Source organism: Phyllopteryx taeniolatus, chromosome 20 (genome assembly GCF_024500385.1).
Source record: "Phyllopteryx taeniolatus isolate TA_2022b chromosome 20, UOR_Ptae_1.2, whole genome shotgun sequence".
Taxonomy (NCBI): Eukaryota; Metazoa; Chordata; class Actinopteri; order Syngnathiformes; family Syngnathidae; genus Phyllopteryx; species Phyllopteryx taeniolatus.
Window position 1 is genome coordinate 13,054,192 of NC_084521.1, and position 25,243 is coordinate 13,079,434.

The window sequence follows — 25,243 nt, forward strand, 5'->3', positions numbered from 1 at the left end:
ACTTCAACCTGAAAGATACATATCAAAAATGAATTTGATATTAAGCTTATTTTAGGTGATTACCTGGTCATGTTGTTCTCCCGATACTGAGCCAGCATGTGGAATCAATTTGTTTGCCACATTGCAAAATGATACAGTGAACCCACTCAGGCTGTGTTATCTGTATACTTTGAAATTCTATGGTTCCAATGTCTGCCAAATGTTTTGACCGGTCGTTCAGTTTTTCCATTTGGGTAGACCTTCCTAGAAAGACAAATGGCTTTTTGTGATCGGTGTATATCCTCATGCGTGTCCTCCTCTGCTGTCATTACATCAACCTTGTGAATTGGAACACCTAACGCGTCTCATCAGATAATTTTTAGCTAACACTTAGAGGACAGCATTCATCAATGTCATGGGCTTTTTGCCAGTTGTGCATTTCTTTCCATGTGTGTCCCCTATACCTTGCAAATAGCCATTCCTGCGTATCCAGCAGCGCCCTTTGTGACCTTTGCCACCTCAGCGGCGCACAATATGCATTGTCAAGGTTCTTCAGTCATTGCAAAGCGGCAGCCATCTAGCAGATGCAAGCTTAAATTAAACACAACAAGACCACATTTTACAACATTTCAGGGTACATTGGCGCTCGACCACATGCAATGTTTCAAAACTTAAAATTGATTTATGTCTTTGCTATTACATTAAGCGTCCTTGTTGGGTTTGACTTTTGTTTTTTTTCCCCCACATGAATGGAACTATTTTCAACATAAAATAACACAAGTACAAAATTATCTTCTCTTATGCAATACTGTGTCATGGAATTAGGCCTTGTCAATAGGCCCCTTTTCGCTATAAGCGCGCTGAACTGGATATATTCCCTGAGTAATCAGCTTTCGTCAAAGTGATAAGCGACATAATGTGGTGATGTTAGTTGCCCAAATCAATCAATTTCCTATAGCACTCTTGTTTTCTTTCCTCACTAGGAATGCCTCATTGAACTGAGACTGAATACGTATTTGGTTTCCACTGTCTCGATGTATACTGCTAATATACAGCGAATGTTAAAAATTGAAAATCTAGAAAGAGCTAAATCATAGTTAAAAAAAAATAAAAATCTACTTCAGTTTCATAGATGACGGACTACTGTGGTTTGCTCTTCGGCTTAAATCCGAATCACATTGCATTACAGTATCTAATTACGATTTGCGTATTTTGCGTATATTTGATTTATTGTGTTTATCAATATATTTTACATGTATTTTCACATGTTTACATTTAACGTAGCACCTTAATCAACCTACATGTCTAAAATGCACATAAACAATTATTACATAACTATTCATTTTAACAGAGATGTGTCGGGAAATGGGCACTGTGGGCGACTGGTTAGAGCGTCTGCCTCACAGTTCTGAGGACCGGGGTTCAATCCCCGGCCCCGCCTGTGTGGACTTTGCATGTTCTCCCCGTGCCTGCGTGGGTTTTCTCCGGGCACTCCGCTTTCCTCCCACATCCCAAAAAAAAACATGCATGGTAGGTTAATTGACAACTCTAAATTGCCCGCAAGTGTGAATGTGAGTGCCAATGGTTGTTTGTTTGTATGTGCCCTGCGATTGGCTGGCAACCAGTTCAGGGTGTACCCCGCCTCCTGCCCGATGATAGCTGGGATAGGCTCCAGCACGCCCGCGACCCTTGTGAGGAGAGGCGGCTCAGAAAATGGATGGATGGATGGGTGTCGGGAAATGAGCTATGGTCAGAAAAAAAAACAAGGTTAATCTTGGCTGTTATTCCAAAAGGTATTTTTGCCACAAACACTGCTTAGCACCAAAAGAACACCATATCTACAGTGAAGCATCGTGATGGCAGCATCATGCTTTGGATCTGTTTTTCTTCAGCTGGAACTGAGGCCTTAGACAATGTGGAAGGAAAGATGAACTGTTTGAAATTGCAGTCAGTGTTAGCACAAAACATGCAGGCTTCTTCTAGAAAGAAAGAAAAAAAGACTTCATATCCTCTGTAAATAGAGAGCTTTCTCCTTGACATTATGATCAGTCGCTATAAATCCTGAATGTTGTTCACGTTTTTGAGATAACTCAAGAGAGCTGCCTTTGAACCTACAAATCACAATTGTCACTATGAAACCAATGTGATGAAGTTTGTTGTTTTCCCACTGCCACTCATCAACTCACTGTCTGTCCTCTGCGATGTAAGCCCTCCGTACGGAGCAACAAAATGTCAGCCTGGATCTCCGTGTACACACGGGTCGCCCTAAACCAATTTTAGATGTGTCAGAGGAAGTGATGCTGCACACGCCTCTAGTCACAGTTTGAGTAGAGGAGCCTCATCTCAAAATCACCTTGCAATTTCACAACCTTCTGAGAAGCCATGCATTACTATTGTTTTTATTGTCATTAGTAGTAGGTTAGGAGAGCATTTGGCTACATTTCCCCCAAGGGAATAGAACTGAAACACAATGAGCAATACCCTTCCCACTAAAAGCATTAGTACAGTGAGGCCAAATCCCTTTTTTTTTTCTTACAGACTGAAAACATTTTGGTTTGACAGCAAATCACAAATGTCAGATGAGATAAACATTTTAACTTTCATTTCACCTGATATACAACTCAGAATGTAATGCGTTATTTGCATTATTACCTGAAATAACTTTGCCTGTGACCAGGTGACATCCTCAAACTATCGCCTGCTTGGCATTAATGAAGATTAAGAAACCAGATGAAGCCATGCCAGCCCAAACCATGACATTACCTCCACTGTGTTTCATAGTTGAACTTGTATGTTTGCGCTCATTTCCGCAAACTTTAGTGTTAGCAATAGGAGCAATACTTTCAGGAGGTCCAGAAACCTTAGGGGCGAGGCCAGCAGCACTGAACATATCCGATTGGGTTAGGTCCACGAACGACAAGTACCAAAAGCTTAAAGATCCTGCAACTCAATGGAAATGTGACTAGTACAGTGTATCGGCGGTGTTTGTGGACCTGCTAGCTCGATTGGTCACTCAATCGACTTTAAAGTTCATGAATTGTTTGCGTCATGTACCGCATGCCTGAAAACTCCAAAGTGTCAAACTAAGTTTATCTCTTATTTAGATAACAAACGACTTGTCTTCTTACCTTGTTGTGGAGTTCTGCTCCTAACCTTCCTCTCTCCTGCATTAAAACTCGATTTAGTCGATTTCTGCGTTTCAAGATCATTCAAGTCAACTTTGTAAGTGTAATTGGAGCCTGACATCACCTCCAAATCCCAGGTGGAGAATATGCTATCTGCACTGAAAGTATTCTGCGGACATAAAAGAATAAGGTTTGAAGACGAGCAGAAGTGTAAAATATAAAAGTCTGTGGTAATGTATGCAGGCCCTCTGCTCTGTTGCATTGAAATCCATTCCTCGGTGCCCATTATAATGTGTCCAGTGAAAGCTTTCACTTTCAGAGTGTTTCCGCAGAGCATATATCACGGAGGAGCTGTGGTCTAACGACAAAAAGCATCCCACCCTGCCACCACCTCGTCCTCCCCCCGTCGGGGCTCATTCAGTGTATTCCTGCATAATTACCTTAAAGTGATGAAAGAAATCAATGGATTGCAGTCGCTCCCTACGGCACTAAGCAAAGCCTTGGATTGTCACGGTATGTACCTACCAGTCTAGCTTCCTTGAATGAAGATTTGGTAAACAGTCAACTGCAAACTGTACATACAGCAGCAATAGTTTCTAAAATGAAACAAGATTCCTTCAAGGCAAAAAGAAAATCTTTTGGGGGTCAAATATGTAAGAGGTTTGGGAAAATATACCACAGAATCTTAGGTCAAATTGATTGTAGTACTGGTTGTTGATTGATCAGTCAGTTGATTCAATTATTGATTATCTAAAGAAGTTTACATGACATCACCTATGGCCGGGGGCAAAATTTCAAATTGTCTTCACTTTTAGTAACATGGAAAAATTTTAAAAATATTTTAAGCATTTTAAAATAAGAAAGGTAGGAGTGATGCTGGCAAGGGGTTGTGTTTAGCGTGTGTAAGCATAAGTTATCCACTGTTAAACCGAAACATAAAACAAACATTAACTCGTGTTAATAAGAGTATGGATGCAAAGGTGATTGTGCCTAGTGTATTTAATTCTTTAACCTGGACAACTGTCATGCAAGGGAACGTGTTGTAAAGTATCTAAATCAAGGAAAATAAAATCATGAACAATAAAAATAAATTTTACTTTGATAAGTAAAAAAAAAAAAAAAAGAAGTTGGATTTTCTGAACCGCTTATCCTCATTAGGGTCGCGGGCGGGGTACAGCCTGAACCGGTAGCCAGCCAATCGCAGGGCACAATCAGATTTAAATTCTTAGATTTAGGATATTTCACTGTAGGTACTTAAGACATACCAGTATCTCATTAATCCTAAATATTGATTTGAATCAATACATTTCCTCAACAAAGCTTGATAAAACTGTTTCACACTTACTACAAAAAAAAATAAAAAATGCTTATGACTTAACAGCATACCTTGTTTTAAACAAGTGCTTCTGGGCTTAGATCATCTTTTTCAACATTCTCCTTTGTCAGCATCTCAGTTCCAAACAAATGCGCAGGAGAAAAGGATAACACAGACTTGACAAATGTTCACATGAATCATTTTACATGACATCTTATCAATGCGTTCTCTCTCGCCATGACAAAGCTACTGCATTTCAAGGCGTTAATTGAATCCTTCAATGTACCTTACTTTGAATTGGGAAGCTGATTGTAACTTATCATTTTTTTAACGCTGAGATTCCAATATAACCGTGTGAAGGAATGGAATTACAAAGGTGTTGGCATCACCATGTGAACATATAGCAGGGTTTTGTGAAGTTTTAGTTCGACCGGTCACATATTTGATCTGACAAGTTTTGTCTTTTAGAAAAGATTGATGAATGTCACAGCAACAACCCAATTCAATTTGAGTGCTGTCGTCGACTCTCCAAACTGTTTGGAGAAGCTAAGGTCAAAAAATGTAATCAGTGCACGTTCATGTACGTTGTTGCCATCCATAGTTCTCAATCATGTTAAACCTTTCACAGATTATTGACTTTATGCCACAGCAAGAACCCTATTCATTTTGACTGCAATGCGACAAAAGATGTCGGCGTAGCTGAAGTAAAAACTAAACTTGGGGCATGTTCATATTTCTCTGCACAGGACCCAATTCTCATTTAATCATTAAACCCTCAGAGATAATTGAGCTTTGGCACCGCAGGTAAAAATGTCAACAGTAATCCTGACTACTACGCAACACAAAATGTTAGAGGTGGCTAATCTAAACCCAGTCAATGCAAATTCGTTGTTACTTTTCTGATAGACAGGATGAGGAATTACTATTACTCATGAAATGAAAGTTATTAGATTGCTCTATGTTACTGCAAGAATCCTGTTAATATTTACTGCTTTCCAACACAAGATTTTTGGAGTGGGTAAGGTCTAACATCAAATCAGTACACTATACTTTATGTCCATTATCGTCTTTGTGAGTCACAATTGTCACCTGAATGACATCGAACTTCAAAGTAGTTGGAATCCAATCAGTAATTGTGGCTATCACTTGCTCTTTATATCAATTTTCAGCATTTCTTTAAAGATGATTGGTTCATGTAACACTTAAGAATTTTGGGGACACCAGTGGTCATTTTTAGTACATATGACACACTGCTAATCAATGATCGGTTCTTTAAATATAGATAAGAAGATAAATGGCACGGAAAGCAGAGGGTTTACATGAAATGATTAACAGCAGCTCGAACATGTCGCATGGGATTTGTTTGTAAGTTTGGTCTTATAAGTCTAAACAAGGGAAGGCAGCCAGTGTGGATCACAGGATCTCAAAGATTTACACTGTATCGCCACAAAATTGTAGGCGCCGCTAAAAAACAAACCAAAAAACAACAACAACAACATAAGAGCATAAAAGCTTGGTTAAATGTATTATTATGAAAATGCGGTGCATGCACAAAGGTACATGCGGTACAAAGTAAAGAAGAGGCAGTGCAGCCTCCTGTTTGTTTCTGGCAGCACGTCAAGCAGCTGCTCAAGTGTTCCTCCAGCTTTAGCGAGCGGCCTACAGTTGAACCTTTAGTTAATCTCCCCCAGGAAGTAAAGTGGAAAAAAAATAGAAATCCTACATGGGTTAATAAACGTCTTTTAAAGTGTTCACTCGACTGCTGTTCCATCAAGAAACCGAGGACAGGAAGGAACATTCGGTTTAAGCACTTGAAGCAACAATACAATCTCATTTAGTTAATAATTCTTGCTTTGTATTTATTTAACCTTTGGGTTCTTACAAAGAGTGTGCTTTTCTTTCACACGGGCAGGTTGGTGTGGATTAAAAGACTGGTGTTCTCATATTAATGAAGTCACAAGTTAGATGTATTGAAGATTCATCTTTTTTTGTGTGCCACTTAGCTGCTGAGGATTTGTGGAGTGTGTCCGTGGGAATTTGTGGCCATTCATCCAGAGATCATTGATGTGGTGTTTAACCGGAAGGTCTTTTACGTGGTTGGTAAGTCCAGTTTTTCCACATCAAACTCATCTAGAGCATGGCTATACTTGTTTCTGCCTCACAGTTCTTATGTTCTGGGTTGACTCTGTGCTTTTGTGGGTTTTCTTCTGGTACTTTGACTTCAGCCCACATTCCAAAATTGTGCATGTTAGGCTAATTAAGGACATTTCCTAGATGTGATGTGGTTGTGATTGGCCCCAAATCAGCTTGGATAAATTCCAGGTCACATGTGTATATGATAAATAAAACCTCATTTTATTTTTGATGAACACAGGTGAACATGCGTTCTATACTACTGTATTCTAATGCTGGTCATAGGACTGATACTTGGAGATTTTTGGGTGGTACCAAAAAGTTACAGAACAACTGGTCTAGTGTATTAAAACTATTGTTTAATCCTAGTAATCATTTTGCAAAGTGCTTAGATTACCAGCCTTAATGTTGGGATTTCCATAAATGCATTATATTCGATAGTTAGGTCCATAAATATTGGAACAGAAGCATACTGCAAAAACAACTTTTTTTTTAAGGCAAACAATCAGAATCAGAATCAGAATCATCTTTATTTGCCAAGTATGTCCAAAAAAACACAAGGAATTTGTCTCCGGTAGTGGGAGCCGCTCTAGTACGACAACAGACAGTCAATTGACAGAGAACACTTTTGAGACATAAAGACATTGAGAAAAACAGTCACTGAGCAATAAAGGGTTGCTAGTTATCTGGTAATGCCGGTACATTTATTTTTTTTTGACAATTGTGCAAAAAGATGCCGGGTCGTCTAGCACTTAGAGCAGTTCGAATGACTAATATTGCAATAGTCCGGTGCAATGAACATTGTGCAAAGGGTGCCGAGACTTCAAGCGAGTAGTGGGATAATCTGGGACAATGTCGATTGTGCAAATGTTGCAGATACTCCTCAGTCAGTGTGCAAATGGGGCAGATGCTACTCTGGCATGAGTGGCCAGTATTGGTTCAACAACAGATATGCAAATAGTGCAGCGTGGCGAGACTACTACAGTGAGTGCACGAGTAATATATAATTGGCCCCACAGAAACTCAAGACAAAAAAATTGCCAGCATGTTGCAGATGAAGCACATATTTTTCATTTGATTTCAAATCCATCATGGTGTTGTTTAAAGCCAAAATGATCAGAATTGTGTCTGTCTGAATATTTATGGACCTGACTGTACATGAGACAATCTGATCTAATACACTGGAGAGTGGAACACGGTGGAGGCTCGTGTATAAAATTTCAATGTTTTGCCGACTGCGGGCGGCTGGTAAAAGGTGTAAAAATGACTGTCAGTAAATCCCTGAGGCGTTACAGTGTGCAGATGTGCAAAAGAGTTGTGCTCGCTCAGTAGGAGGAGATTTGACAGATGTTTAATGCAGCATAGTCCTGATGGCAGAACACAGACAACAAAACACAAACACTCAGACGAATCTGCCAGTTTATATTAGTGGAAAATGTTGCCTGGTGGACTAACCCAAAACCTTGAACACCTGAGAGGGCTACATAGCTGCTTGTAGTCCGAGAGGCAAAATCTGCTCTTCAAAAACATGAGCAACATTTGTAGAATTCATCCATTCTCTTCTCCTGGTGATACAATGAATGACATTGATTGCTGGATCTTTAATTAATAATGCTACCTCGCTGCCTTGACATGGTTAATGAAGACGGCCAGTTGACATGCCTTGCAACACTGATAAGCAAGTAATTGTGTGATTATTTTTTTCCCCCTTGTCTAATTGTCTTGTTTGGCTCTCCAAATAGGCTTCATCTTTGAAATTCTAACGTAAATCCTTGCCACCGCCTCATGAAGTGGATAGGTTTACACAAGATGCTAATGTTTCCATGGAAACCAATGTGATTGATAAATGATAAACATATCATATATTTTGACTTTTGGTTTTACCTTTAGTAGCACAACATACAACCACTCTTTTATCAGAGTACAGTACAGCAGTGAGCATTTTAGGGCACCGTGCACTTTTGCTGTTCATTGCTGGCGGCATTTTATTTTCTCGTAAATGACAATTTATGTCAAGTGATACAAGTAAAACAAGAAAAAAGAAGGAAAATAAATCCAGGAAAACAAGAAAAAAAGATGACAAATAAGGTGCATAGCTCTCCGGACCATAAATGTTAAAGTTTGTGACAAGTTGCACCCCAAAGCGGTAACAGAGCGTGGAGGTGATTTAACAGTCTTTATTTTACAAAAACTAAAATAGGAAATAAAACTGTTAAATACAACAACAACAAAAAAGAGAAAACTGGATACCATAAAGCGCTACCAACCCCGTAGGGGGAACACAAACCTAACTGAAAACTCTAGTGCAAGGCACCACACAAACAAAAGCACCTCTACAAAAGGCAAAACTGAGAAAAACATGGCTTGTGGTGCTGGGTACATAGAACAAGGAGTGTCACCAGGAAGATGCCAAAAATAATAAAACAGCTAAAAAAAAACAACAAAGAGCAAATCCTACAGACAGTTGTACAAAACACTTCAGGAGCAAGAGAGAATCCACAAAGCAAATGAAGAGGGACAAAGAAACTAGAGGAACGATCTGTCGCCTTCCTGGTGTGCCTGCAGCGCTTAAAACGAGGAGATGATTGCCAATCCTTCCCAGGTGCGCGCCTCCTTCTTCCCTCCACCAGCTCAACGTGCCCCCTCAAGGAAACAAGAAAAACTAAAGTGAGAGCCAACTGACGGGAAAAAAACAAACAAACCAAAAAAAAACACCACTCAGATCATAAAAATATATTATGGAGCGACATCGTCAGAGTCTAGCGAAACACTAACTGTCATGAAAGATACTGTCTCCACATAACATAAAATCAGGCGTAAACAAAATGTACTCTTTCACTGTCAGCCTTCCCAGTTAACATGGATATTTGGCTTCCAAAGCAGTCAGTGGATTTAAAAAATTCAAATTAAAATGTAACCTACAAACTGTAAATTTCAGAAAAAAATAAATTATTAGTTGGTTAAATTAAATTAGGCTCATTACTTTTTGATTGCCGCTCGTCCATGCTGCAATCCATTCTTATACTTTAATTTAGAATGTTCATGTGGTTTAGCGTTTCAGTTAGCATCTGAGTTAAAAGGGTTTCGGTAGTTAACTCGTGAACGTGAGCAATAGCGTAAGGCGCTTAGGTCATTACTTACCACTACTGTTTTGTTTTTCTTTGATGGGAAATGGAAGGTGTCTAACGTGGAGGCGTTAATTGTGGCTGTGGATGAGGCACCCGGCTACTATTTGGGGCACGGCGGTTATTAAATGGATAGTCATTTTGGAGAAACAACTGTAACTTATATTATAAGGTCATTGTACACAATATTAATAATTCCACAGAATTATTTAAAAAAACAAGTTTTTATTTATTTTTGCTTTTGTCAGATTCAAGCCATTTTTGTGACCAGTGTGGGTTTTTCTTTCATTAACAGAGGGCTACCAACAATTTTATCCACATGTGTAATTGTATTACAACACAGTGCACTTAAAATAGCTTTATGTGCCGCACCACTCTCTTGTTGGATTTTTTTAACGGATGCAAACTATCAGTCAAGATGCTCATCTCCTCTTGATGCAGGGAGAGTTAATCCTCTCTAATTCCACTGTCACTCACGGAGGCTGACAAGAGGTGTCACAGCGTGAAATGACAGGCACGGCTCCACACCAATGAAGCGTCAGGTCAAGATATGATCAACAGGATGATGAAGAAAAACTCCTTGACGAAAGTTTAATGATAAAATTTGCTCTGTACTTCCAGGATGGAGGAGAAACAGGAGCGAGGAGGGCTGAACTGATTAGTGAGACTCACCTGTGAGTCTAGTGATAAGAAAGCCACTATTTACAAACTTGAAAAAAAATAAAAATAAACTGATCACAACTACAGTAGGGTAGTATTAGTCTTAGACAACCATACATTCCTCTTTTTTTCCTCTTGAAGTGATACCTGGAGAGTTCTTATGAAACAAACGTAAAAATGTATCAAATGTTTACCTTAACAAAAAGAACAATGTTCAGTTTTGGGCCACACAGTCAGAGAGGTAATAATTAAAAATGTTGGTTATTGTGGGTGAAGTTTGCAGTGATGTAGAACTGTTCTGCCCTATACTGTAAGTTGTGTCTAATATTTTGGTTACATGAGTATCACAAATATTAAGAACGTCTTCAATACAGTACAGTTGTATACCACTGTAAACTACAATCACAAAAATGAACACGTTAAATTAATAACCCTCTGATTACTCAGCATACACTTGATATACATCTTTAAAATCATTTTGTGGTTTGAATGCCATAAAAAGCCCAACATGGGTTTTAGAACCAGATCGTCTCAGTACCAGCATGTCAATTCAGTTGCTCCGGTAATATTCCTGAAGCTATGAATAAAACATATGAGATGGAAGTCTGGAAAACACACCTGGCCAAGTGTAATGATTTTGAGCAGTGGCTATTACATAATGTGCATTATGGGGCGTAGAGCATGCTATGAGTCTTTCCTCTTTTATGACTTTCTTCCTTTGTGACTATGATTTTGAGCCCTTATGACTTCAGTAGCTGCAATATTCTGCTTAGTTCATTTATTTTATTGAGTTGAGTCAGAGCTACGCAGGGATCTCCAGGTGGTACATGCCTCCAAAATCCATCTGCTAAACTCTGCTAGAATTTCTTCATCACTAAAAGGTTTTTTTTTTTGGTTTTTTTTAGCGAGGAGCAAAATGGATGAGGTGGAGAAAAGCAACCCTGAGAAAGGAAACTTTGAAAATGTTGAGCAAGAGTGTTATCCACTCAGGGTGAGTTTGTCTTAAGTAAAAACGAAAATCACTAGAAAGCGCAGACTCTACAAAGATACTTGAAATTTGATTGATAGTCAAGAGAGGTACAGCATGTCTTTGTTTGTGGTTGTATTGTATTATCGTCGAGCCGATACGCAGTATACTGCCTGAATAACAAACGGAGCAGCTGAAATACCTTTTCACCTGGTACAATATTATTGGATGCTATGGATTTATACTCGGCCATATGCTGCTGAGATTTCTTGTGAGAGGAACGCAGGTGACAGGTTTATTTGGATCATTTTCAAATTTGTGTTTGTAACAATAATTGACTGCCAACTCAACATTTGCAACAAAGTGTCAAATCTTGCTTCCATTTTTCTTCAAGTATGATGTTTTTCCTCACATATTCAGTACAATTGAAAATATATTTTTGAGCCTTATTTGAACAGCAGATGGAAGAACAGTATAGTGTGGACTACTGAACTAGAAGGGCTGTTAAAAAAGATTTCAGCCTTTTAGGGTTAGGGTACGTATACATTATCGACAGTAGTATCGTAAATGACGGGTGATGCCAAGTGTGGTGCAATACCATTTTCTGCAACCATGCACTTTTAGTTTTGATCTGTTATAGGGCCTGTGCACAGAGTAAAGGCCCTCTCAAAACAGGAAATTGCTTTGTGTCTTGGTCATTATTACTCCTTTGCCTAAGAAATCGCTATTTTTGAGGGCTTTCACAAAAGCTTGGCGTCTTTCTGGGGATATGTTGCTGTGAAATAAATGTTTGGTATTGGTTGAGGCGGTTATTTTATTTAACCTTTATTTAACCCGTTAAGGCAAGAACAGTTTCTCATTTATACAATGTCGATCTTGACTGCAGACAGCAGAGCAAAACAAGGCACAATAAAGGCAGGTACAGCAAAGTACATTTACACTTAAAACATAAAACAATTACAAATCAACAAACAAACTCTTCCTTTCCAATGCAAATACACCATAGCTCCCTTCACATTGGCACTTGGCAAATAGGTGTAGTTTTGTCTTGATGTTCATCATGTTTGAGTTACAGTTAGAGATCAGAGAGGATTGAAATCTCCTTTGGACAGTAAAGGGGCGCCAGGATCAAAGATGTCGCGACCCCAGCATGCGTAACGTCACTCGCGTTTGCTGCCTAAGCAGAGTTTAAAGCAAACAAGCAACTGCAGTTTTCAAACAGCCAAGAGTTCTTGCTCTGGCGAGCGAGGCTCTGCCGCACACTGCGCAATACGGTCAAACTCAATTGGACCGGATCATTGCAAAATAAATGAGTTGCCGACTCAACCATGCACATTGAGCGTCTGGATATAGAGACGCCCTGAACAGCGAGCCTGTATAGGCCTTTAATGCTATATATACAGTATGTTGTACTTTATCACATTTATAAAACCATTAAAAGATGGATTAATTGTCCGGAAGAAGCAAGTTGCTAAAGAGTGGATGTTGGCGAGAAGGAAAGCGAGTGTGTGGATATTTTAAGATGCTCGAACGTACCCAGCTTGGTACATACCGCGTGCGTACATTTTGGCAACAAGCTTTGCTTTTCATCCACCGACCGGCACATTATAAATTATAGTTAAGTATTGTTATAAAACAATATTTGATGCGTTATATGCTGTATTTAGCAATGTTACATACATTTTAATGATATAAAATCAGCCCTCGTTTGTAAGACCCGGCTTGATAAAGATTATGGATTTTGTCACTTTTTATGTTGAAAATTGGGCATAATTTTCTGCCCGGAAATCAAATGTAAATCATTAGGAAATGTGTGACCGAAACCTTGACTCTTGGGTAAAAAAAAATGCCTGGATGTTTCTTCTTAGTTGAGATGGAAATGTAATGTGGGCGGTGTACACTCGAGCCATCTGAGAATCTCATTTTGATGATCAAACCCAAACCGAGAGCAAGCTCGTCATCAGAATTACTTTAAATTTCACAGAAAAGCATAATAGTGAATCACCACCAGACGTGTGATTTTTAATCCCGAAAGTGAGGGGCATTTTCATCTTTCTCAGAACTGCAAACAAATCTCAACCAAGTATTACCTTGCGCGGAACATTGACAAAATGTGATTTTGATGTAAATTCATGTACCGATTTCCGGCTCAGCGAGATGGAAAGAAAATGGGGGCCGGTTTTCTGGATTTAGTAACATACCTACTGTATTTGTATGGCGTGGGAGCAGCACGGTGGCCATTTTGTCTCGCTCGCTTAAAAACACAAAATCTATTTCTAGCATGAGTGAAAGCTTATGTGCATTTTGATTGGCTGTAATCTGCAACGGTGCAACTGCGTCATATTTCGAATCACGGCAAAGCCGATGGCAGACTAATCGGCCACTCATGAATCTAGCTGGCAAACCACGTACACTACACGACAGTTCACTCGGGTTCAGCCGCGTCGCTCAGTGTGCGGCAGTCTTACCAACGTATACCGAAAGATCGGTTCAATCTTTCTCGTCCCATCCAGTCGTTTCTCTGCTTCTCTGAACTTTCCAGTGCCGCCTCTCATTGCTCCTCACATCATCTCCTGTGGGGTACAAACATGGCACCACGTTGGGGTGTGAAGCATCCCGCTCTTCACAGTCGTACAGTCCAACGGCATCGACATTTTCCCCTCAACACAAACGGGACTGATTGCAAAAATGCGGCCATACCGTCGTAGTCTGGTGGCAACAATCCGAGTGCTGATATTTTCCGCTCCCATTCGTGGCAACAACTGCAAAGGTGCAAAATAACAAACGCCGATACTTTGCTCCAAAGAATGTCATGGCCAAAAACAGTCAAAATGATGTAGCTACAATAAACATTAAACAACGAAAAGGGTGGAAAAGTACAAATTAAAGCGGGACGTGAGGAGGGCTCTTGTTACAGGCTGCCAACTCAAAGGCACCATCTTGAAAAATGTAAACTTACTGTATCAGGCTGAACAGTGCAAATTTGAATTGGCACCAAATTATACACCTTCTTACAGTAGATGGCTAGCTCCTTTATTGCTGAATTTTGTTAAGTTCGACGCACAAATGACCGGGAAATTAAGTAATATATTTTTCTGTGAATGAACATTCACACTACCTTATTCAAATGTCATTGCTTTTCAGGCACAACAACATAATCACGGCGATACTGCAGAGGAAGTTTGCCTCACATCCCTACAAAATGGCCGCATCTTTGGTGAGAGCTCTGCTCAAGCAGATGGAGGTGCTGCCATGAGGGAGCACCAGGAGGGACAGGTTCACCACATACACAAGAATAAACTGGAGATGCAACAAAAGCTCAAGGAAAAAGAAGAAGAGATAAAATGCCTTCTCAACACTTTGGCTGACGCTGAGATGCTCACCGTGTTTGTCAGCAAGTCGTGGATGGATGCTTACAAACAGCTTAACAAAACCTTTGAGGATGACGCCAACAACATGGTGGCAGCCATAAATGTAGAGTGGCAAAAGTGGTGGGCCTACAGAGAGCAGGAGACTGCCGAACAGTTTCAGACGCAGCGGGAGAACATGCAGTGGCACATGGATGACATGGCGGTCCGTTTCAACACTGAGCTAGACAGCATGCGTAGGCACAATTTAGAAATGTCTGCATACTTCAGAAGTGAAATGGAGAGCCTCCAACAGCACATGGTCGAGGTCATCCAAGAAAAGGATGAACTGATTGCAAAATTGCAACGTGAAAACTACATCCTTGGAGCAGAGAATGGGGAGATGTTGCAGTCCCACAGTTTTAAATATGAGAATCCAGAAGAGCAACAAAGTCTTCATGCTTTGGAGGTTCCATTAAAAGTGGACCAAGATACAACGTCAGCCTTTGTTAATGTGGCTGAAGTAGCAGATCGTGATCCACTCCATGATGCACAATGAGGCACATCGAGTACACCACTTCACTTGGGCTTGTTTGAGCTTAATATGACATGTATTTACATGGTTACATACCAATGAGTGATCAAATGAGATGCAGTTTCCAAAGGAGACAGAACATGAACAACTGGGACCTGGTAGTAGCAAACGGGACAGTGCATAGGGGCAAATGGACAGCGAGTGCATTTTTAACGAGGCCCACAACAAAAGTGCTTGTAAAAATGGCAACAATGTGAAAAACAATTGCTATCGCACAGCAGAAACATATCCAGGCCAACAAGTACTGCAGGCAAGAATGGCGATTAAAGGGCTCTGAAAACAATGGCCCAGATCTCCCCAGCTATGGTGCAGATTCAGCTGCTGGGCACCAGCCACGAGCATCTGACAGGGCTCCAGAGATCTGCGATGAGGGTCCAGTGCGAGTCGCGAATGTGCAACAATGTCCTCAACCTCAACTGACTTGAGAAAAGAACGAAATGACCAAAATAAGTATAGCTTACAGTCAAGATTGGTGACAGATTTTTAGAGCTCCGACCTAACCTCATAAAGAAGCAAATGATTGTTACACAAGTGGGTACACAAAATGCAGGCAAAATGAAATGCTAATTCAGGCTCAACAAAGTCCAACTCTTCTTTTCACTAAAATAAATCCTGCAGTGACTTCCAAGGCCAAGAATTGATTGGATGGTTCTCTTCAAATCAATGACGACAGAACCTTCATCTGGCATTTGCATGTGCTTCCTCAGCAGGAGCAATATCGGTGGTGCTCGCATTGCAATTAATCGGCTCATTTGCTTTGTGCTACTGGCCCACACAACATATTTTAAAGCTATGCTGATTACATTTATTAAATTAGGCAATTGGAGTTTTTACCCTTTGGAGGTTGGGGTGGGGTTGGCGGTTGGTTGGTTATAGAACTTTTGTAGAACTTTTTTTTTTTTTTTTTTTTTTGATTCTACAAGTGTACTTGGTGATTTGTGTTTTTCACTTGGCATACAAGTGTGCATCGTAGTTGTATTTTCTTTAGTGACACTTTGGCTTGAATTTTCAATTATTGCTTCTTGTTTCTTCTACATCAGGCAGATGTTCAATATAATATACATATTGCAGATTCTGCACGTATTGAGTCAGTCACCATCCTCACCAACGATTGTTGACAACAGAGTAGATTAAACATGGCTGAAAACATGATTGGAAGTATCCAGAGGAACATGCAAATCAAATGCGGCAACACTTATGGTTGACTAGCATTATGCCTGAAAGTTTCATAATGAAACTGGCAAAATTATTTGTGTCACATGACAACAACAGGAAGTAACAATGGAAGAAAATGTGGACTTGGTCCCTGTTCTACAAAGACAGCCCTTAGCTTGATTATATGCAAACATTAACTGCAATCTGGCCATATCTAGACAGATGTTTTCTTAAGCTCCCATCAGAACCAAACGGGGGATTCTGCTGTATTTTAGTTTTCCATCAGCACTTGGCCATACAGTTATCAGTCACACCACTGCAGAGTCAAAAGCATCCCCAATGGCGCCGGTGGTTGCCGAGCCACACATGATGGATGCCTCCTGCACTTTTCCTGTCACAGGCACTGCTCTGAGGTAATAACCAGCGTGACCCCTTTCAAAAACACTTCCTTTTTTGGGTCCTCAGACACCCTCTAATCCTGACAGCATTTAGACACTGCCTGCCACACAGACACAAGTCCACTGACAAAAACACTGGGCAAATCAGGACTGAGTCAACTATTGGAAATGAGGCAACGCAGGCCAAGCACTTGATATGCAGGCATATGCTTTGTGGCTTATCGCTACTGCTCAACTGTGCAGAGCAATTGCTTGGCTGGCCCAGTGAACACCCCCCCCCCCCCCCCCAATCCTCATTCACTGCTACTCATTTTGTCTCCAGCCACTTTTCTGCCAGCTTGGAAGGACATTATTGGAATCGTTTCCAATCATGTCAATTGTAATTAAATGGATGATTTCCCCCTAATGCGAAAGCGAGTGTCTAGTACTGTTGAGGTACACTGCACCAACCATGAAAAGATATGCTTTACTTATAAAATAAATGAAGCACCAAAACTACTCTAAATCCTTGATGGAATTAATGCTTATTACATGCATTCCACAGAACTAACTGAAAATCGTTAGTTCATGCATGGTGTGCTCTTGTTTAGTCCTGCAGAAGAGGCATCGAGTTAAATTGAGGCCCAAATAATCTTCTGATAGTCTGAATAGCAAATATGATTAAACTGAAAATTAATTGGTAGATTGACTAGTAGTCTGAACAGTCAATATGATTAAACTGAAATTAATTGGTAGATTGAGCCATGTCACATTCATTTTAAGGGAAAGGGACTGAATCTTTTATTAATTTCCGTGCTGGGTGGGTTGTGGACAGCAAGTCAAAAGCCACTGCCGCCTAGAGAGACCATAAAATAGTTTTGTTTGTTATACAGTTTTACTCCTCCCTTCCCTCACATTTACGCTTCATAAAACAAACTTTTCACGTAACCCTTAGCGCCTCTTTTCAAATTCTAAGTTACATATTGCAACGATTCTGCAATAACAATGAGGCAGGATAGCTGTGGACCGCTTCTCCAAATGTGTGTCAAGGTGTGCTTGCTTCAAGCTGTTTAATTTTTGCTCCCAGTTGACATTTAGCCTACTGTAAAACACTCATAAAACAAAAGTTAAACATTGCATTTTCAAAACCAAAATGTTAATCATTTTGTCTTAACAAAAGTCTGCTAGCTTAATGCTAATAACATACTGTACAATAATGAAAAAGAGCATAGCTGTTCCGATAATTATAAACTTCAACCTGCTACTTTCAAACACGGAGCACAAACCCATAAAATATCCCTAATTAGAAAGTATTAGCGACTGTATATCCTGGCATTAAAGCCTTTAACAGATCTTCCTGTGTCTTGTGTTTGATTTGATTGCACTTCGTAATTTCGGAAGTCATCTGCTGTGCCTTTTATCTGATGGTACGTGTCTTCATGCTGAGAGCAGTTTTATGATCCATGGCACAGGTCGTACTTGCGCTGACACTTTTATTTGCAATGATGCTTGACATTTACAAAACCTTCCACAGTGAAATGGGTTCCAACCGATTTGTTGCATAAAGATGTTACTCTGGAGGGAGATCTTAGTTGGCGTAATTAATGCTTAATGAGATGGATGAAAAGTTTGTTTTGCCACTGGGGGTCGTTTCTGATCTGTTTTATTATTTGCTGACACACATGCGACATTTGGTCTCTGGTTTGGTGGTAACATCACTAGAAAGCTGCGCCTTTCATCCCTTTGTGCATGGAGAATATCGCAAATGGCAACAAGAGTGCTGAGGCGTGCTGGGGCTCAGCCAGTACCTCCAATGGGATGTTGAAATATTCAAAGATTTCCCAAAGCATGAAAGATGTGGAATAACTAGAATAGGTGTAAATCTATTTTCTTTCCTTTTTTTTTTGTAGAGAGCATTTAATCATCTTATGAAGAGGCTCACCTCTGAGGGCGCTGCAGGGCCTGTTACCTGACACTGCCTCAGAAATAAAATAAAACATGTTTAATCAGGAACAGGACATAAAATCATGCTGTAATTGTTCAATGTGATCACATTTGACAGAATGATAGGACCCATGACAATCTTATTATCCCTCTGGCATGAGGAATGTGCGATATAGTTATTTAGCAGCGGGGTGGAAAGTAAGCTATTTGTGTGACATTTCTTTCAAATGACTGAAAAAATATAATTGACATGGAAACAAAATCTGTCAACACGGGGCATGGGGCACTTGTAAGAATGCCAGCATGATCTTGTGAGACCAAGTATAAGCTGTTGCAAAAAATGTCTTTTTTCAAACAAAACTGTCACAGAGGTATTAAGCAATGTTTATTATTGTGAAACTAATGGAAAGTTACCAGAGCAAGCTGGTACACATGATCAGATATACTGTAATGTCTTTGCGTTTGACGTGGTGAAGTAGCATGTAGCTCCTTATCCAATGTCATTTTGAATGCCCAGTAAGAAGTCACTCTAAATATAATAGTATGTTAGTACAGTGGTTATAAAAAGTCTACACACCGTTCTGTTCAAATGCTTTGTTTTTTAGATCAAAATAAGTTTCAAAAGTTATACACCATTAATATGACCAATAACCTGTACAACTCAATTCAAAGAATTACATATTTGAGAGAGGGGAAGTAACAATAAACAACGAAGATTTACACCCTGTTCAGAATTAAGCAGTCAAATTCAAACTCATGTCTGCATACACCGGCTACCATTTTAAGTTCCTCTGATAAATCTCAAATAAAATTCGTCTGTTCTATTAGCTCTTATAATCCATGCCACACGTTAGAAAATTGTGCCACAAAAATCATGCACCATAATTTTGGTTCCAACATTCTTATCTGTCTACCTTTCTATGTACAACCTCTGAATATTTTATAGTAGGAAGGCTTATTCTGTGCCAGTGCAGAGCAGACAAGCGCAACTTGTCAGCTATTTCCAGTTCACAGCCACCCAATATTTTTTGTATCTTTGACACCCATGGTGATGCTCACATCGATCATGCACAAGCGGCGCCTATGCACCTCTGCAGCAGTGATCAGGTTGCTAGCACACGGCCTATGTTTAGTTCGTTCAATGTCACGAGGGCGGGCAGCTGTATCCGCTGCGTCAGCATTATGTAAAGGTGGTGCTATTCGCTCTCTAGTTCTCACGCTGGGCTCTATGAAGAAAGTGCAAGTTCCAAAATCTGTTTTGAGTTACTACTTTTGAGTTACTGTCACCCAAACAGCTCTGGAATGCTCAGACAACAATGGTAAATAATTACAATAATCTTAATGTAGCTGCTTGTCAAACAGAACTATTCGTTTTTTATTGCTACAGATTAATATGAAAAGTCTATTCTACATCTCACCCTGTAAATACACTGCAAGCAAACAAAAACTAAACATGAAAAAAATTTGCATAACGTGCCCGCACAATGAGTGACATCACCAATGAGTGGTGCGGCTACACTGATTGACTATTTTGTCTATTTTGTCCACTGATTGACTGTAAATACACTGAAAGCAAACAAAAACTAAAAATGAAAAACATTTGCATAACGTGCCCGGACAATGAGTGACATCACCAATGAGTTAGGTACACTGATTGACTACACCAATGAGTGGTGCGGCTACACTGATTGACGATTTTGTCCACTGACGATTGACTATTTTGTCCACTGACCACTGATTGACTTATTTTGTCCACTGATTTACCATGAGTGTTGACTTATTTTGTCCACTGATTTACCATGAGTGACTGAAAAGCAGAGCCAGCCAGTTACAGTCCATTCAGACCCTACAGGAAGGTGGGAGAAACCCAGGTCACAGAGAGAGGAGTAATACATGCCGAGTGAGCGAATAGAATGGGTGATGTGAACCTCTCAGCAGTAAGCGGTCCTGCCTTACATTGCTGCGTTTCAAAAAAAAAAGTGAAAATTACTGCAGTGGGGCAACTCCACTCCTTTTAACGAAGCATTGACACTAATCTCTGAGGGTTTGTTTAATTATTAGAGAATTAAAATGAATGACAAAGTCAGATGCAATGGGTTCCATCTCACCCGTGGTATAGAAAATGAATGGACGGATGGGCCATAGTTCTACATTTTGTAATGATAGAATGATTTAAACAGCTCTTATATGTGATAGTTCTACTGCACCTGATGAAGTGACTGGTGAAAGTTTGTAGCCTATGTATCATATGTCGTGTAAAAATAAAAACCGCACGGATCTGTCTAGACGAACAAAAAATGGCATGTTAAAAGCAGGCACGCCAACCACCAGGATTTGTGAATAAGCTAATCAGTGGTGGCACATTTGACATTGGTGTCATAAAAGATGAGAGCAGTCCAACAGTGTGTGTGATTGCTAATTGCTGTATTGTGACCGCCTGCCTGCTACCTCCACTGTGACACAGCAATTCATCAGATATCATAGGTCAATGACTCATGTCTAAGGCCGCCGCTGACAAATATCCCCCAAACCCTTCGTTGCAGTCTGGTACCTTACTACTTATTAGCGAGCTGACTGTCACTCTTCAATCTTGCCTCAAATCTTGATGTAAAGTGGGCAATAAAAAGTTTGACATTTTTATTCAAGGGTGGATCTACATCTAAAACTGTATTACTATGATATGTTCGCTACCTTTGCCAGCAACCCGCCGCCGTCTTTCGCAACACCCCATTGCTTGGCTTAATAAGGAAACGATACGCTCACTCCCGGTAGCTCGTTCTTACTCAACGACTGCCTACTTTGCTCCTGTATTCTGAGATAGCATCTGTTATTAAGCAAATGAGTTGCCGCTCCATGGCTTTGCCCATCAGATTCCTGTGATCGAAGGTTAATGACAAGACCGCTCAATAGGAAATAGGACCACGGGGAAACCATGCATGACACCTGCACGTGGTTTGTGCATAGGGTCTCGATTCATATGTGTGTGAGAATGTGTGTACCAGATGTTTTGGACAAAGTGATGTCTGTAGTCTCTCTCCTGCCATGTGATTTTTGAAATAGTGCACTATAAAAAAAAAAAACATTCCCAAAATGTTCAAGGTAGCTATCGTCAAAGATCAAGCAGCACAAGTTATTTTTCTATATTTTACTGACCTAGTCTTCTTTCAACCATTCATGGCTATTTAATGTCAAAGGAGAACCACGTAAATGATAGAGGATGTTGAACATTCAAGGATATTTGAGAGCTCTGAGGTCATATCAGTAAAAGTTCCTCTTTTCTTCTCTACTAGTCACATTGATGAACTAATCTTACATTTTTTGCAACAGCAGGAATAAAAAAAAAAAAAGAAGCAGCAGCTTTAGGGAAATGCTAGCACTGGTGAGCTCACTACATTTGAGGGGACTCCTATTCTACGTATACGCTAAGAGAGTACCTGTTCAAACTATATCCCATCTAAAACATTTTGCATAATGAAAGAAAACGGAGATCGGTGGTTACTAAGTCTGCCTCACAGTCGAGAGATTTTGCATGTTCGGTACATTGAAGACCAAATTGTCTTATCGGTCCGAATTTATCCACGTCCAGTAACTAATGTTGGTGTTCAATATCAACTACAGCATATTCAATCATTGATGTTATGTTAATATTTGTTCGTACCTTACTTGTTGCTTCAGTGTGGTTGTTTGTTTTGTGTTCAATGTTGTTGTTGTCACGGCACGGTGCATGACTGGTTAGAGCGTCTGCCTCACAGTTCTGAAGACCAGGGTTCAATCCCCGGCCCCGCCTGTGTGGAGTTTGCATATTCCCCCTGTGCCTGCGTGGGTTTTCTCCGGGCACTCCGGTTTCCTCCCACATCCCAAAAACATGCATGTTAGGTTAATTGACAACTCTAAATTGCCCGTAGGTGTGAATGTGAGTGCGGATGGTTGTTTGTTTGTATGTGCCCTGCGATTGGCTGGCAACCGCCTCCTGCCCAATGATAGCTGGGATAGGCTCCAGCACGCCTGCAACCCTCGTGAGGAGAAGCGGCTCAGAAAATGGATGGATGGATGAATGTTGTTTTTGTGTTCGTGAGTGAGATGTAAGCTGGCACGAGTGACACCCTTGCATCTCGCATTAGAAATCAAACCATACTTTGCTGCCTTATTCTTGTAAGAGCACTTGCTACAGCAGATTGTTAACCAATCAATTTGGAGTTGATTGATTGACTGTCTAGTCGTGTGTTCGTCACCCCTGGTCTATGCTATTAAATCTTTATCAACAACTCGCAATTGCATTTGAGTGTGATACTCTTTATATCTCTAAATATCCCTTGTCTAAGATTGACTTTAGCCTGACTTGATAGAAGCTGCTCTTTGTCTCCAATGTGTGAAAAGAAGTGTGTGTGTGTGTGTGGGGGGGGGGGGCGGGGGGGGTGCAGTCAGAATCCTTAAAGTAAGGCAGTGCCAACAGACGTTGTGCTTGGCTTGTTGCCTGGTTCCATGAGAAGATTCTTTCATTTGGAGCCGCTTTATCCGCTCCACAGGGGGGGATTGAGTTTTTCTTCTTACGCCAGAAAATTCACTATTGGAATATGGAATGTCTGATCTAGCCATGTTAGTCAAAAGCTACAGTTACTCTCGCTCTCGCATGAGCACGAAGATTATACTGTATATTCATCACTGTAGCTTAGTATACACCAAGGTTTGATGACTGGTCACCAGCCAATCACAGGGTACATATAGTCCAAAAACCACATACACTCACATGAACACCTATGGACAATTGAGAGACTTAAATGAACCTAACATGCATGCTTTTAGAGTGTGGAGCAATCCATAGTACCTAGAGAAACCCCATTTAAGCATGGGGAGACCATGCAAACTCCATAGAGGAAGGCTGGGACACATATTTGAACCCAGAAATTCAGAACTGTGAAGCAGACCTGCTTACCACCAGGTTATCGTGCTTACTCCATTCATATCCCGCACAGAGCGAGGATGGCAGCATGCAGCAATTCAGAAGGTGTGCACTTGACAAAAGGCTGATGTTTCAGTCCAGAGATTAGTGGGTGTTCTCAGCTAATGCAGTACTTGGATTTGAGTTTTATCAACCTCCAGCGCGTAAGCTGTGCCTCAGGTAGTCCTCTACAAAGAAAGCATAGGCACCCTCTCAGTCACAATATGGATTATGTCACATTATTCCTAATCACATTTCAAACATGCTGTTCTGAATAGAAAATGGGTTCTTCAGCACGTGGTCCCAAAATGGGGAAGATTGTGAATGAACATGGCCAGATTTTTACTGTTGACAATATTAAATCAAATGAGGAGGTGTCCATCAGTGCAGCAGTTTGTCAGCTCCCGGTGACAAGCGTATGACTTAATTATATTATCTTTCACAAAAGTGTAAACGTGTGTCATCACATCAATAGCTATATACACTGAGGCAAGTGGACAGAAGCAGGAAAATACAGCTAACCAAGTTATTATACTGTATGTAGCATTTACTGTACGTGTGTTGTTTCCTCTAGATGTCATGATAACAGTGGCAGAGTGTAGGCTAGTTTTATAGTAGATGATTAAAGTGGATTTGAAATAGGGGTGTAACGGTACAAGAATTCGGGGAGGGGAGTACAGGATCATTGCACCCGTGGGAGATGCGGATGCACCGCACTTTAAGCGATGAAATGTTTCAACACCCACGCTTTTCCCACTGTTGGAACATTTATTCCGAGTAATTGCCATTTTTTTGTTTCATTTTAAATGTCCGTGTTTACACAAAATATAAGCAGTTTTATGCTTTGCTTTTGTTTGTTACTGTACAGAACGTGAACTAAACTGTGACCTTAAAACCAAGGTACAGTACATACTTAGTCATTTTTTTGTGTACCATTCAACCATGTACAAATTTAAGCACTGGTTAAATCGCTATGGTCAGATCCATCCATTGTAAGAGTTGGACTGAAGTCTTTTGCCATTTTTTTTTAAGCAGGACTAGAATTAAAAAAAAAAAAAAACAATAACAGCTCATGCAGCAAACAATATCTGTCATCCAGAAAACAACCCCTTTGCCAACCTCTTTACTGTTCAGCCACTCTACTTCCTGTGGCTCCAAAGCCCCTCACCCGTGAGGGACGGTGGAAAAAGATAAATAACGTAGGAATGGCCTCCCTGCTCACACTAATGCAGCAGAGATGGCTTGGAAGAGGTCACCGTGAATCTTCTCCCCCTTTAGCCCTTGCACCGCCGTCAGCCAATAACCATTGCAGCCATTCAAATGTTTTGTACCTTGCAGGGGAGAAGGAATGTAGCCTTGTGGAGGGGGGCGGGAAATACCAGCATCGCGTTAAGAGTAAGACATCGATTGCCAGAGATCAGTGAGTTCATTCGCTGTCCTAGCTTCAGATTGTCGGTTTTGTAATCTCATTTGCCAAGCTGCATTATTAGTTAGTGTGTGCTCAGTGGTTAATTAGAACAGATGGGCAAAGTAGAAACAAATTCCACAGTGATGAAGTCCATATTTACATGTCACAACCAAT

The 25,243-nt window shown here is 40.4% G+C and overlaps 1 protein-coding gene across 4 annotated transcripts; it reads left to right on the forward strand.

The window, feature by feature from the left end:
- Positions 1-3,395: 3,395 nt before the first annotated feature.
- Positions 3,396-20,134, forward strand: LOC133470534 (uncharacterized). 4 transcript variants are annotated; one of them, XM_061759008.1, is made up of 4 exons: positions 3,396-3,617; positions 6,423-6,519; positions 11,243-11,328; positions 14,449-20,134. In XM_061759008.1, exons 3-4 carry the CDS (start codon positions 11,254-11,256, stop codon positions 15,208-15,210), a joined length of 837 nt encoding a protein of 278 aa, XP_061614992.1. In that variant the 5' UTR covers positions 3,396-3,617; positions 6,423-6,519; positions 11,243-11,253; the 3' UTR covers positions 15,211-20,134. The 4 variants fall into 4 exon arrangements, with proteins under 4 accessions (XP_061614992.1, XP_061614994.1, XP_061614993.1 ...); XM_061759010.1 differs by lacking the exon at positions 11,243-11,328; XM_061759009.1 differs by lacking the exons at positions 3,396-3,617; positions 6,423-6,519 and adding an exon at positions 11,118-11,157.
- The last annotated feature ends 5,109 nt before the right edge of the window (positions 20,135-25,243 follow it).